We start from the raw sequence: 14,037 nt of genomic DNA, 5'->3' as shown, positions 1-14,037 counted from the left end.
CGTTCATCCAGCTCTCGATCACGTCTATCGTATCCATCACCAACACCTTCAATCCTCAAAGTGCCTCGCCCAGAGGCGTCGCGTGATCAATTCTTCTGTAAACTATAAATCAGAATCATTAGAGCTTTTAAAATTTCGAAATATAGATGTGATCTTTTCATTAATCAACTTTTTGCATATTAAATCTAAAAATATAATAAAAATGACGTCGAAAAAATAACGGCAATCAGAAATATTTGAAACTTACCACCCTGTATTATAATCATCCTGTTTCATATGTTGTATCACAGTCTAATCGGATTTCGCCCGTATTTTTGGAGGTTCCTTTTGCTTTTCAGTTCTTATGCACTGTACCTATACCAATGCGGTAGCTTCCATACAGCAACGTGTCGTGCACTTTAATTTATTTCATCTCGCTTGTCAATAAATACAAAGAGCAGCTATCTAGTAGAAGGCAAAGGTACACTTTTACTAGGCTCGGTTCAATGAGGTGCAAAGTCCACTGCAACTACATTAATTTTCGTTATTTTTCTAGATTGTTGCATTTGTTCTTATTTTAAATTATCCGAAAATGATGAAGAACTACGTGTCCGCTTTGCAGAAATCAGCCAAACTATTGGGTATTGAGATAAAGATTCTCAGAAGAATTGCTATGTATACTGATCCGTATATTGTGCTTTATTCAAAGGTCATTCAACAGGTCCTACATCAACCATGGTGAAGCATCTGACCGGTAAGTATACGTTTATACTAAATTTGTTATATTTGTTTTGTTTTGTCGTGACTATATTTCTACCGGTGCTTTGCTTGCCTTTGGTCTTAGTGTTCTGGTTATTAATCGATAGCTCCCAGCTACTAACTCTATGCCTAACGAACTAGTCGTTCTCAAATTGGCATTACTAATTGGGAACTGGAATATGAGATTAGAGTAAACAGCTGTAATGTGATTTTTTTGTTTCTTTATTATAGTGATTTTTAATAATATGAAAGTTGAGTTGAGCTTCTGATAAAACTTATTAATGACGAATAGTTTTGGGCGCAGTTTGGCCATCATCACATAGTATAGACAGAGTCTATGTTAGCGCAAATATAACTCCTGATGTCGATAATGCTGGAGAAGTGCCACCCATCAATAAGAACGTAGTCAATTTGTGATTCTGTCTGCAACAGTGATCTCCAGGTGTACCAATATGCAAGGCTGAGTTGGAAGTAGGTGTTGCGAATGGCCATATTCTTGAAGGCGGTCGTAGGCCGTTTTCATTCTCCACCTGGTGGGCGCTTATCTAGTATCTCCTTCCCCTGGCCAACCTGAGCATTTAATCTCCTATGGTGGTTTTAAAACCGTGGTTTCGGCAGCTGTCTTACTCACGTTCTAGCAGCGCGTACTTATCATCATCAATACTTTCGACGTATGGTCTGGGGACATTGATAATGCTAAAGTTGAAGAACCGTATTGAAGTTCGTATTCTCTCGTTGATAATTTGTTGCTTAATTTTTATAAAGGCTGGCACCGAGCCCCTTAAATTTCCAGAGGACCATAGTGCGCAGTTTTTCATCGATTCTCTCACTGCCACTCGAAAAATGATAATCATGGGGAACAGACGCTGTTGTAAGCATCATGATCTTGCATCACAAGGAAGTAGAGATATGGGAGTTACTGGTCACGAGGTTGAGGTCCACTCACATGGGTCTTTTTTTATTTTAGATATACGAAGTACCGAAGCACCACGCATTACCTAGCATTCACCGTGCTAGCTAACATTATAAGAAGCCAGTGACAAAATTCTGATTAACTTTTAGGTTCACCCTGTGGATTTGAATATTTTTTGGATGTCCACAATTACTTCCGGACTACTAAAGACTGGATAATTGAAGTGATTAATCTTCTAGTAACACAGCAACTGAATTATACTTCAAAGATTCAACTTTCAGGGATCTCTATATCCTTCTAGAAATTATTTGATGTGTGTGTATGTGTGTATGTCATCCTCTACCCTTCACCCAACCGGGGGCGTTGAACAAGTAGCACTACGAATAATTTGATCAAATCGCATGCTCCGTAATGGTGCCCTTTTTGTTATGAATACTAGTAGGGTATGATGGGGCAAGATGGGTCGCCTAAGGCGAACCCTGAATATCTCAAAACATAAACATTTTAATTAAACTTTTCAACATGGATCAATAAAAATAGCTCATAATCTGTAAGTCAGGGGTATGAAATAACAAAAACTCCACTTTTTATTCCATTTCGAGTCATTAAAGTAGAAGTCTATTTATCTGCCAGTCAAAAAATGGCGGGGTAAGATGGGTCAAACAGCGGGGCAAGATGGGTCACCTTTAAATACTGCAATTAATATTGTTTTTATTCTCAATATTGAATTACACACAGATATATAGCTTTATTGCCAATGATTATATTGAGTAAAAATTAATTTTTAAGCCTTGGATGAAGAAATGGCTCTACATTTGAAAATGTCTCCAAATTTTTATGAGAACAAGCCGTCCAAGTATAGCTTTCCTAAAAAAAATAGACATTTTCAATAAACAAATTAACATCATTATGTCAGAAGTAATCTTAAAATGATTAAACCAGCAATGGAAAATATGTTTTGAATACGAACTATGCCCTTCAGTATGTGCTAACCCATCTTGCCCCATTTGTAAGTTCATGTTAGAATGTCTAATTTTCGATCAAATTTATTTATTCCAACGCAATTAGTATAACATCACCTACATTATTTATAATACGTTCACTATGTTACTAAAAATGTTTAAATTTTACATTGCTCGACGAGATTACACGATTTATAGAAAGTGTGTTTCGCATAAGAAAAAATGCTGAAAAATATTTTACCTTGCCATACTCTACCAAAATAAAATTTTATCATCAAATTGCCCCATTTGTAAGTTCATGTTAGAATGTCTAATTTTCGATCAAATTTATTTATTCCAACGCAATTAGTATAACATCACCTACATTATTTATAATACGTTCACTATGTTACTAAAAATGTTTAAATTTTACATTGCTCGACGAGATTACACGATTTATAGAAAGTGTGTTTCGCATAAGAAAAAATGCTGAAAAATATTTTACCTTGCCATACTCTACCAAAATAAAATTTTATCATCAAATCGAGTAATAATAAAGTAGAGCCAAATTATTCCTCCTACAAAGTCATAATCTCCACATTAAAATGTACACGTTGCTCAAAAACGGCCCTGACCCATCTTACCCCGTGACCCATCTTGCCCCGCCTAACCCTACTTTAAAAAAGGATTTTCGGGGATGGGGATGTACTAGCTATCCACAACAGGTGCAGCAAAACTTCACAAGGACGCCCTTATTCGTACTGACTACTCAGGGAATAGAAGGTCAAGAAGAGCCACCGTTGCTAACTAAAGCTTGAACCGGATACCTGGGACTCCCACAATATCCGCGACAATAGCAGCAAACAATGCCCTGTACGTATTTAGTATTCAATAATATAAGCATAAAAGTAAGTGCTGGAACGAGCTCACCGGGTTCATATGTGATTTTGATGCCCATCCTCCATTCAGATCCTCATTAGATGCCTGGTCATCGCAATTGCCTCGTAATAGTCTCCGAATGAAAGATGTTGATCTTGTTCTCCTTGCTGGTATCAATCCACCGGAATATTACGCACATGACCACATTCCTGGAAGCCAATCTTCGTACAGCAGTCGACTATGGTTTATTCCGTTACTTCCGAGTATGATGTCATCGTCGGAGTCTCTCAACGTAAAACGATTGCAATTTGAATCAGCTGTAATTTCTTCTACCAAAACTATGACACTACTAACAAATTGGGAACCGGTTCCATACACCATGCACAGTTTACGCCACAAGCCATTTTTTCAGTCAGAGATGTCCAAATGCGATGATATTTACACATGTTACTAACGGTCCTCCTTTCCATATTTTTGAAATCTGAAGAACGATTTCCATTTTCTTTTTATAGGATTTGAACACTATTTCGTTGAAAAAAATGCAACTGGAAAATTACACAACAGAGACGTCAAAAAAACCCTACCGATCGCTTTGGTTACTACGACCGAACTTCTTCTCATACACAGTGCCTTTTTTATTTTTATTCCTTTATTTATTTATTTGATTGGCACTCTGTATTACTTAACCGCTACTGTGCCGAGATCTACTGTGGTATTCTACAGCCAGAATGCACACATAATCTATTTTTAGATTTTTCCATTATTCATTTTTGTTGTTGTCGTTGCTGAGATGTCGAGATGGACCGTCGTGAGTCCATTGTGTTCGTTTTGTCCATGTCGTGTATCCAATGATCGTTGCATTGTCCGGTTGCCATTTATCCTGGTAACGTTGGAGGAAAGCCTCCGAGAAGAACAAGTTGTCAGTCGTCATCAGGCAGCCGTGACGGTGAGGCGTGCACCCCAATACGCCACCACATAGGCTGCGCTACCGGCGACTGACGAGGGTTTTGGTGAAGGGGCTGGGAATCGAACCCATGACCATTCCCTTGAAAGGCGAACGTGTAGCCAACTACGCTACGGGACCCCCTGACTTCTTTTCCTTCTAGAAATTATTTGATACTATTTTAAAAAGAATAAGGAAAATCCATAAATTACGTAACTCTTGGAGGGGGAGGGGAGTTGCCCGAAGTGTGACGACCCATACAAAATTTTCAGATCCTTCAAACAAAAAGTGTGACATGGGGGCTGAAAATGGTTGATTTTTGCGTTACGTAATTAATGAATCTTCCCTAATCATAACTATAAAGGAATTTGTTCTCAGACATGAGTTGCTCAAACATGCCACCGGAGGAAGCAGCAGCAGCAGTTACCACCTTTTTGTTATGGCGAGGCAATTTTTATGCACACTTTTGTTTTCGATATTTTATCAAAATTTAACACTCAATCATGCAGCAATATAACGATGTGGTATGCTTGAGATACCTACTTGATTATAGGGACTCGAAAAAGAATTTATTTGCAGTAACTAACCGAATATAAAAATGTTCGCATTAACGATTGCGCCCTAACACTGGTTCTAAGCTTCGATGCAGAGTACACGAGCTTTGTTCGCCAGTGACAGGCGTATGGGGCCCTTGGTTTGAACAATTACCGAGCAGGAGCGACGACCTCGATAACATAAATTGAATTACTCCGGAAATTATTTTAAAAAGTTCTTGCGAAATTTCTTCAGAGTACTAGGGGGAATTACGGCTTTGGCAGGTTTTGTTCTATTATTGGCAGGGGTTTTTTTATGACTGATTATGCATATTCTTTGCATATCAAAGAATATTGTGGACAAATTTCATCAAATTCGGTCGACAAAAACCCCCCTGACAATAATAGGTAGAACGAAACGTGCCAAAAGAAGAATCTGTGTGTTATCTGTTTAGATGTAGACTAAATAAATGAAATGAAATGAAAATTTTAAGAATTCCATCGGAAATTCTTTTAGGAAAACCTCAGAAAATTTCTCAATGACTTTCTCCGGAAATTACCTCGGAAGTTCCTTCAAAAAACTCATTAAGGATTTCAATGAATATTCTTTTAAGAAATCCTTTAAGGTACCTTTTCAGAAATCTCCTAAAGAATCTCTTTTGTAATTTCTTCAGAAATTTCTTTGGAAATTCCTTTCCTCCGGAAAATTCTTCAACAATTTCTTTGGAAATTCGTTTCTTTCAAAACATTTCATTAGAGATTCATCCAGAATTTTTTTTTTAGAATTTTCTCCAGTCATTCCATCGAAAATTCTAGAAAGAAATATTTAGAATTCCTTTGAAATTTTTCTCAGAACTTATTCTACGTATTCCTCCCGAAATACGGTATTTTATTCAGAAATTCATCCCGTTCGAATTTTTTTTTTTACGGAGTCTTCAAGGGCGTTTTTCGGAATTCTTTATGAAACTTTTTGGAAATTCCTTTTGGTGTACCTGGATGGATTCTAAGAAATTTCTGGAGGAGTTTCCTAATGAGCTCTTGAAGGAAATTTCTGTGAAAATCCGAAGAAGTAGTAAAGTACATCGGTCCTACCTCCACCGTATTATGCTGCTACCTGCCGGATATAGGTCATTGCGCGCGGCAAACCTAACCTCACAATTTTGACAGGTACTGGTCCTGTTGTTTACGTTTCGGACTTAGATTTATTTGTTCCAAAAGAAATCTGCATAGTTCCCGATGTTGAAGACTTTCTGCACACTCCGCATTGAAATACGGCCACGTTTATAAACCTATAGATAATAATCGACCGTGTAATCCAAAGAGTAACAGAAAAATCTTGAAATTAAAATTGGATCGCCAGTAAACAACAGGACCAGTACCTGTCAAAAGTCATGCGTGACGTCACTGTGCAATGGGAGTATTGGCCAGGAGGGTGAAACACCTGTCATCCGCGGTACAATGGCACTCTACCCAACATCGTTTTTGGTACCCAGTGTCTGGGTAGTATACCCGAATTCAGCGCTCATTTTGGGTGATTGGTTGGTACGCATTATCGGCAATTAACCCAAGTAACCATGAAGCTATATATGCTTGTAAGAAACACAGCCCTAAAAGTTGACTTAAAGTGGAAAAGGGCAATTATAAGATCGAATTGATGGCTCATTACTTTGACATGTTGAAATAAAGCATCAGTAATGCATCGCTGCATTTGTAATGCTAATTTAGAGTATTGTTGTCTGACAGTTGATGAATAAATGCAACTTCGCATCGTTAAAACTGATCTAATGCAATTAGCATTTAGCATGCCGATTTGTGATTGATATATGTGCAATATTGTAATGCTTGGTGTTACTTGGGAACTTCTCCTGGCGAAAACTTGCAATTGGTTGAAGTACATCGATCCTTTTATGTTTGTATGGCTTCTTTATGTCGAAAAATAGCTCGTCGATACTTCCGAAGTTTTGTTATCATGAAACAAACGAAATTAAAACAAAAACATTGTACGCCATATTGAATGAATGGTGGGCAGGCGTATTAGCCTTCTCTTCAGTCCCCTGGTATTGGCGTACCGTTCGCACTCTCCTCATTGCCTGTTGCCACTCGTTTCCTTCATTTCCATCTCTCCAAAATTGTACTAGTGAAGGAGTTTGCTTCCGTTGCTTTGTTGTTTACTTTGGCTTTATTCATGTTTGTTGGGTGTTCTTTAGGGCTATCCACGAACTCATCTGCAATATACCTTTTCTTGATAGTGAGAAGTGGGAAATGGGATTCGATAGGTGAGAAGTGAACTGAGAACTGGAAAATAAGAAATGAGAACTAAGAAATAAGAAATATGAAGTAAAAAGTCGTGAGATCCAAGAAGCGATATATAAGAACTGCGAAGTAAAAATTGAGAACTGAGAAGTGGGATGTGGAATAAGAGAGGCGAAAAATAAAAGAATATTGAAAAGTGAGAAATTTATCATTACTCTTTCTTTCTTCATTTTCGTTCTCTTGTATTTTTTGTTACCACTTCCTTCTTAGTTCTTCTTGCTTTCTTCTTCCTTTTTCTTCCCTCTTCGTTATTCTAATTTTCTTCATGCTCATTTTTCTTTATTTCTTCGTTTCTCTTCCTTCTTTCTTCTTCTCTTTTCTCCTTTTTTTCATAATCCTTCTTCCTTCATTCTTCTTTTTTATTCTTTCTTCCATTTACTTTTTTCCTCCTTTCTTCTTCCTTTTTCTCTTCTTCCTTTATCCTTATTCAATCTTCCTTCATCATTTTTCAATCTTTCTTTTTCCCTTCTTCATTCTTCCTTCCTTCATCATGTTTCCCTCTTCCTTTATCCTTCTTCCTCTTTCTTCTTCCTTTTTTTTCTTCCATTTTATCTTTTTATCTTCATCCTTCCTCCTGTTTTCATATTACGTATTCTTTTTTTCTTCCTCCTCTTCTTTGTTAATTCTTGATTTTCACCACTCGCTTCTCACTTATCACTTCTTACCTATCACATCTCTCCAATCGCTTCACACTACTCATTTCTAACTTCTCATTAAACACTTCTTACTTTTCACTGCTTACTTCTTCGAGCATCTAGGTTCTCAATTCTTACTACTACTTTCTTTTTTTTTCACTACTCACTAATCACTTCTGACTGACTTATTACATTACTCACTAATCACTTCACACTCTTAATAAGAAAACATAGTTCAACTATTCGGCCAAATGACTCTAAACCTCGTTGTAGCTCGTGGTTCATTCGCCTCCTCCATTTATCATGTACCTTCCATCTGCATCCCTCCCTAAATAGTATCAGTGGCGTAGCCACGGGCGTGGTTTTGGGGATAACCCCCACCATCCTCACCACCCCCCCCCCCCCCGAGACAACATTTTTAGAAGATTTTTTTTTGGAAAAAAAATGTTCAGAAAACCTGGGGGGGGGGGCAGACCAATTTTCTGGCAACGCCACTGAACAGTATGAAACACATTCCTCATAAAAACTCCACGAGCATCGTTCGAGTCTTATGTCCGTAGAGAGCTACTGGCTAAATAAGCGTTTTGTAGATAGTCAGTTTGGAACGGCGCCGAACTTTATTCGATAGGAGCGTTTTGCGGATTTCAAAGTACGTACGATTTCTTGCCATGATGCGTCTCCGAATTACTCTCCTGGTATTGTTATCGGAGTTCACCAGTGAGCCCAAGTATACAAATTCTTTAACGACCGCGATTTCGTCATCACCAATACAAACTCGTCGTGGATGGCTTACGTTGTCCTCTCTTGAGCCTCTTCCTATCATGTACGTGTTGATGACTTGTCCAATCAGTTTAGCTTCGCTTCTCAGTCTGATGTAGGCTTCCTCCATCCTCTCAAAGTTACGTGCCATAATATCAATGTCGTCGGCCTTTTTGTAGATGGGGCACACGACACCTTCCATCCATTCTCGCGGCAGAACCTCATCCTCCCAAATCATGGTAATTACCCAGTGCAGCGCTTTAGCCAGTGCCTCACCACCATGTTTAAACAGCTCTCCTGGTAGTTGGTCAACTCCAGGGGCTTTGTTGTTTTTCAGCCAGTCGATCTCCTCCTGGATTTTCGGAGCCGGGAGTCGCATGTCCTGCGCGCGTGCTCATAGGTGCATTATCATGACGCTACCGTTGTCTGCAACATCGCCATTCAGGTGCTACTCGTAGTGTTGCCGCCACTTTTGGATCACCTCACGCTCGTTTGTAAGAAGGTTCCCGTTTATGACCTTACACGGGATCAGTACAAAAGGCCGAATCACAAAAGGCCGAACCACAGAAGGCCGAATCACAAAAGGCCGAAAATGTTCTAGCAGCATACCACAAAAGGCCGAAAACCCAGAAGGCCGAACCACAAAAGGCCGAATGATACAAAAGGCCGAATCTCAAAAGGCCGAATAACACAAAAGGCCGAATCATTACAAAAGTTTCAATCTTTCAATTAAGAGAACTTGGAATATTCACAAATTTACGTTTACTTTTATTATGCTGCCCCATTAAGAAAAACTTGTCCACGTGTTTTGCAACTACTAGCAGCGATCTAATCAATCTTATTCAGTTGAGGTATTTAACGTCAGTTCAACGTCGAAGCTCTATTTTTTAATTGTAAGAAGTTGCATGAAGGTGTTTACAGAGTCAATTTGATTCCTTATATATTGCATAATAGATCAATCTTCATTGCAGTAATGAAAGCATGAACACACGTATAAATATTATCACTTTAAAGTAACGGAGTAATCTAAGAGCTCTCTTTTTTCTTCCTTTGCTGACGTAGTAATCATTATCAGTAGTATTGGGAAAAGTTAAATTCCCAAATCTAATGCAAGAGCCCGAGTTAAATTCCACCGGATTCATGGCTCACAGAATCGAATTGCCGATTTGCATCAATATAGGAGCTGTGCGCTTCATGATGCTTTGTTAATCATTGTGCTAATGATGCGCACTACTCATGATCTAATTGCGACATCAGAAGCTAAACGAAATAGCCTTTTTCAATTATTATGCTTTTGACCAAAAGCTGTATAACTTGTGGTAACGCGGTGTTCCTCAATGCATATCATTTTCTCCCAATTTAAGAGAAACTTACTTCACAAGACTTCACTGAGAAATCACACAAAATAATTCGAATATTCTAAATTATATTAAGTATTTGAATAAAAAAAAGTCTGAATAAAATCAACAGACCAACAAAGTGGACCGGAGCGAGCGCGCGCGCGCTCCGGTCCACTTTGTTGGTCTGCCGATTTTATTCGGCCTTTTGTGATTCGGCCTTTTGTGGTTTCGGCCTTTTGTGGTTTCGGCCTTTTGTGCATTCGGCCTTTTTTTGCTTTCGGCCTTTTGTGATTCGGCCATTCGTGATTCGGCCTTTTGTGATTCGGCCTTTCGTAGTAGACCCTAGCGCGGTTTAGTTGCTCCGTCTCTTCACGGCCTCGATTTTCCTGCTGCCGTTTTTCCTCCGAAAAATCGAGTTTTGTCTGTTCCGCCCCCGTTTGTACCGTGCCTCGTTCGCCCTCGTGTGGTGTTGCAGCAATCTCGCCTATGCTGCATTCTTACTGCTCACATTTGCCGTCATACCAGTCGTCTCTCTGATCCGGGGACACCGTGCCTAGTGCAGCGGGTGCGGTGCTTCCAATGGCGGAGCGAATATCTCTCCAGCCATCTTCAAGAGACGCTGCGCCTAGCTGGTCTTCGGTTGGGAATACCACTTCCAGCTGCTGCGTGTAGCCTTGGGCTAGTCTACCGTCTTGTAGCCGCCCAATGTTTAGCCGCAGCGGACGACTCCGACGCGTGTTGTTGCCGATTATATAGTATTATCTTCTATGTCGTTCGTAATGGTTGTTTTAAAGGCGGCTTATTGGACCTACGCAAACTTCCTGTCTCTTCGGAGGGCCGTCTGTTTAGCGTCCCGCTTAACACCAAGACTTGGGCGTTTTATAGAAGTTTAACCGAGCTCACTGTCAAACCCCACCACATCCTAGCAGGCACCACAACTCGTAGATGGCCTGGGGAGTCCTTGGACATATGACTTGTAATTAGTAGTTTTTGTCAAATTTTCCTAAATTAATAGCTTTGATGGACAAATCAAGTACCTACCTTAAATTTTCGCAAAAAAGGTCATTTAAAAGTAATAATAGAACAACCCGAAAAAACTTGAGGTTCTCTAAATTATTTATTTATTTATTTCAGCTCGTTCGTTGTGTTCTGCTGCTAGCAAGTATAATTTTGAAACTCTCAAACTGTCCACGCCGCAACCATTCGTGGTTCACGTGGAACTGAACCGCCCGGATCGGCTGAATTCTTTCAACAAGCGCATGTGGATTGAATTGGGTCAATGCTTCAGCCAGCTGCATGATGATCCGGATTGCCGCGCCATCGTGTTGTCCGGTGGTAGTGCCAAGCATTTTACGGCCGGCATCGATCTGCTGGACATGTTGAAACTTGGGCAACAGCTCGGGGAGATCGAAGACACCGGTCGGAAGGCACGACTGTTTGAAGGGCTGATTAAACTATACCAGGACTCGATCAGCTCTCTGGAACGCTGCTACAAACCGGTGATAGCGGCGGTACATACGGCATGTGTTGGTGCTGGTGTTGATCTTATTACAGCCGCCGACGTACGGTATTGTACGCGCGACGCCTGGTTCCAGGTGAAAGAGGTGGACATTGGAATGGCCGCTGACGTGGGAACACTGCAACGACTACCGAAAGTGATCGGCAGTCAAAGCCTGGCCAGAGAGCTGTGCTTCACGGCGAGGAAGTTCAAGAGCGATGAGGCACTTGCTTGCGGTTTTGTTTCGAACGTGTTCGAGTCACGCGAAGCGATGCTGAAACAAGCGATTGAACTGGCAACTCAGATGGCTACTAAGAGTCCGATTGCGGTGCAGGGTACCAAGAAGAATATGGTGTACTCGTTGGATCACACCAATCAAGAGGGACTGGACCAAATTCGAGAGATGAACATGGCCAATTTGCAGAGCGAAGACTTCATTAATGGCGTGATGGCTCAACAGAGTAAAGATTCAATGCCGGTGTTTTCAAAATTGTAGACAGATAAAGAAATAGACATATTTTTGGGGAATTGGGTATTTGGCTTTCTTTTATGCTCGTGAAAGGTTTTAAAATATCCGAAAATCCATACGAATCCAAATTGTTAATGCCGCAGTATAAGGGCTTGTGGAATATAACAGTACAGACTGAAATGAAGATGAAACTTCTGTTTTTACTTCAAATTCGAAAATATGGCAACATATGTAAGAACATAAACCGTTTTCTATCCAATCAAGAGTGGATGGACCAAATTCGAAAGATGAACATGGTCAATTTGAAAAAAGAAGACTTCATCAATGCCGTTATGGCTCAAAAAAAGTAAAGATTCAATGCCGGTGTTTTCAAAATTGTAGACAGATAAAGAAATAGACATATTTTTGGGGTGATTGAATTGGGTATTTGGCTTTCTTTTATGCTCGTGAAAGGTTTTAAAATATCCGAAAATCCATACGAATCCAAATTGTTAATGCCGCAGTATAAGGGCTTGTGGAATACAACAGTACAGACTGAAATGAAGATGAAACTTCTGTTTTTACTTCAAATTCGAAAATATGCCAACATATGTTTCCTATCCAATCAAGAGTGGATGGACCAAATTCGAAAGATGAACATGGTCAATTTGAAAAAAGAAGACTTCATCAATGCCGTTATGGCTCAAAAAGAATAAAGATTCAATGCCAGTGTTTTAAAAATTGTAGGCAGATAAAAAAATAGACATTGTTCGGGGTGATAGAAGTGGGAAATTGGCTTTCTTTTATGCTCGTAAAGTGCTTAAATATTCAAACATTCATGTGATACCCGCTATATTATAAACTTACTAAATTTAAAAATTAAAGAAAATGTTCCAATACTTACCACTAAAATTAGGAGAGCAAATTCGATATCCGCTCCATGTTCATCGAATATACGGAATGCGAAGGGATAACATTTCTGTTCAACAGCGTTCTGTACACATCGTAAACCGAGATCTTCTTAATCTTGTTGGGGTAGCTAAAATAAAAATAAAATGTTGTTACTGTTCTTACTAGATCTTCAAACTGATTTCACTTACGGTTCCCCACAAGAAGCCAAAAATGTCGACTCCCCATGCGGTGGCTTCAAGTAGCAAACAGTGGTGATCTCTTTGTCCAATTCCATCGGCTCGTCGTCGATCTTTGCCTTGGTTACCGTATTCCGATTGAACGGGTGGGCTAGCTGGTGACCAATGTCGAACGCAAATGTACCATTAGCGGTTGTACGGAAATGCTTCCGCTTGGTGATGACTGCCATCAGGATGTTCTTCAACAGCACTTGAACGGCATGCACTATCAGTTCAACTGCATTCTCGTCGACATTGATTAAACCATTTTCCCATGCGCCGACTAACAGCCGACCCAGGACCAGCCCGTTGTCCGGGAGGAACAGCTCTTGGGCTGCATACCGGATTGAGGGAACCGTTGCGCTCTGACTAGCCACCTGCTCGTAATCAACCAATTCTTTTGGAATAAAATCATGCACGGTAGCCGGTTCGAATGTGGCCCGATCGGATGAGGATTTCGAAGACCGCTTGCGTTTCTTAGAGCTACCACTTTTACCTGCATGGGCGGATGCAGATCCATAGCTACTGACGCTTTGAGGCGGAGAAACAGCATCGATTTTGTTCAGGATTGCCAAAAGAAACTTATTGTGAAGATGCATCTGATCCGAGCTGAACAGCTTTCGACACTCGAGATCGAACTCTTCCTTGGATGATTTTTTACGGAACCACAGCTTCATGTTGGCCAAATAGAAAGGCCATTTCTCACCGAGAGCTAACATGAGGGTTTGCTTGACCGTTAGAACTGGATCGACTTCATCTGCGGTGGTCATATTTATTTCTACACTGAGATGATCTGATTTACTTAAAATCACCAGACAACAAATTTAGTCCCAAATTTCTCAAATAAAAATAAAATCGGCACTAAACGCACTAAACAGTAAACAAAGATGCAGAAGGTGCGTTCTTTTGTTTTTTCTTTGATCGGATCGGAGCTGCAGCTGCGGACGTGCACCCGTGCACGCCAAGAAAA

General features: G+C 40.0%; 2 protein-coding genes across 3 annotated transcripts; one reads left to right on the top strand and one right to left on the bottom strand.

Moving 5' to 3' along the window:
• Nucleotides 1-340: 340 nt before the first annotated feature.
• On the top strand, nt 341-12,027 carry LOC134202934 (delta(3,5)-Delta(2,4)-dienoyl-CoA isomerase, mitochondrial). Of its 2 annotated transcripts, XM_062677944.1 has the most exons (4): nt 341-460; nt 536-620; nt 689-733; nt 11,129-12,027. In XM_062677944.1, exons 2-4 carry the CDS (start codon nt 572-574, stop codon nt 11,986-11,988), a joined length of 954 nt encoding a protein of 317 aa, XP_062533928.1. In that variant the 5' UTR covers nt 341-460; nt 536-571; the 3' UTR covers nt 11,989-12,027. The 2 variants fall into 2 exon arrangements, with proteins under 2 accessions (XP_062533928.1, XP_062533925.1); XM_062677941.1 differs by having other exon boundaries at nt 429-620.
• Nucleotides 12,028-12,775: 748 nt separating this feature from the next.
• Nucleotides 12,776-14,009, bottom strand: LOC134225380 (transcriptional adapter 1-like). Its single transcript, XM_062705443.1, has 2 exons — nt 13,041-14,009; nt 12,776-12,979 (listed from the first exon to the last, which is right to left on the bottom strand). Exons 1-2 carry the CDS (start codon nt 13,835-13,837, stop codon nt 12,853-12,855), a joined length of 924 nt encoding a protein of 307 aa, XP_062561427.1. The 5' UTR covers nt 13,838-14,009; the 3' UTR covers nt 12,776-12,852.
• Between the last annotated feature and the right edge of the window lie 28 nt (nt 14,010-14,037).

The sequence above is a fragment of the Armigeres subalbatus genome, chromosome 1 (genome assembly GCF_024139115.2).
Source record: "Armigeres subalbatus isolate Guangzhou_Male chromosome 1, GZ_Asu_2, whole genome shotgun sequence".
Classification (NCBI taxonomy): Eukaryota; Metazoa; Arthropoda; class Insecta; order Diptera; family Culicidae; genus Armigeres; species Armigeres subalbatus.
This window is presented reverse-complemented; position numbering and strand designations above follow the sequence as displayed.

Bases quoted from the DNA above. Each gene is read 5' to 3' on its own strand.
- LOC134202934 (XM_062677944.1), top strand. From the start codon at position 572: ATGATGAAGAACTACGTGTCCGCTTTGCAGAAATCAGCCAAACTATTG. The intron at 621-688 runs GTATTGAGATAA...CTTTATTCAAAG, and splicing joins GAAATCAGCCAAACTATTGG to GTCATTCAACAGGTCCTACA. The intron at 734-11,128 runs GTAAGTATACGT...TATTTATTTCAG, and splicing joins CATGGTGAAGCATCTGACCG to CTCGTTCGTTGTGTTCTGCT.
- LOC134225380 (XM_062705443.1), bottom strand. From the start codon at position 13,837: ATGACCACCGCAGATGAAGTCGATCCAGTTCTAACGGTCAAGCAAACC. The intron at 12,980-13,040 runs GTAAGTGAAATC...TTTTTATTTTAG, and splicing joins TTGGCTTCTTGTGGGGAACC to CTACCCCAACAAGATTAAGA.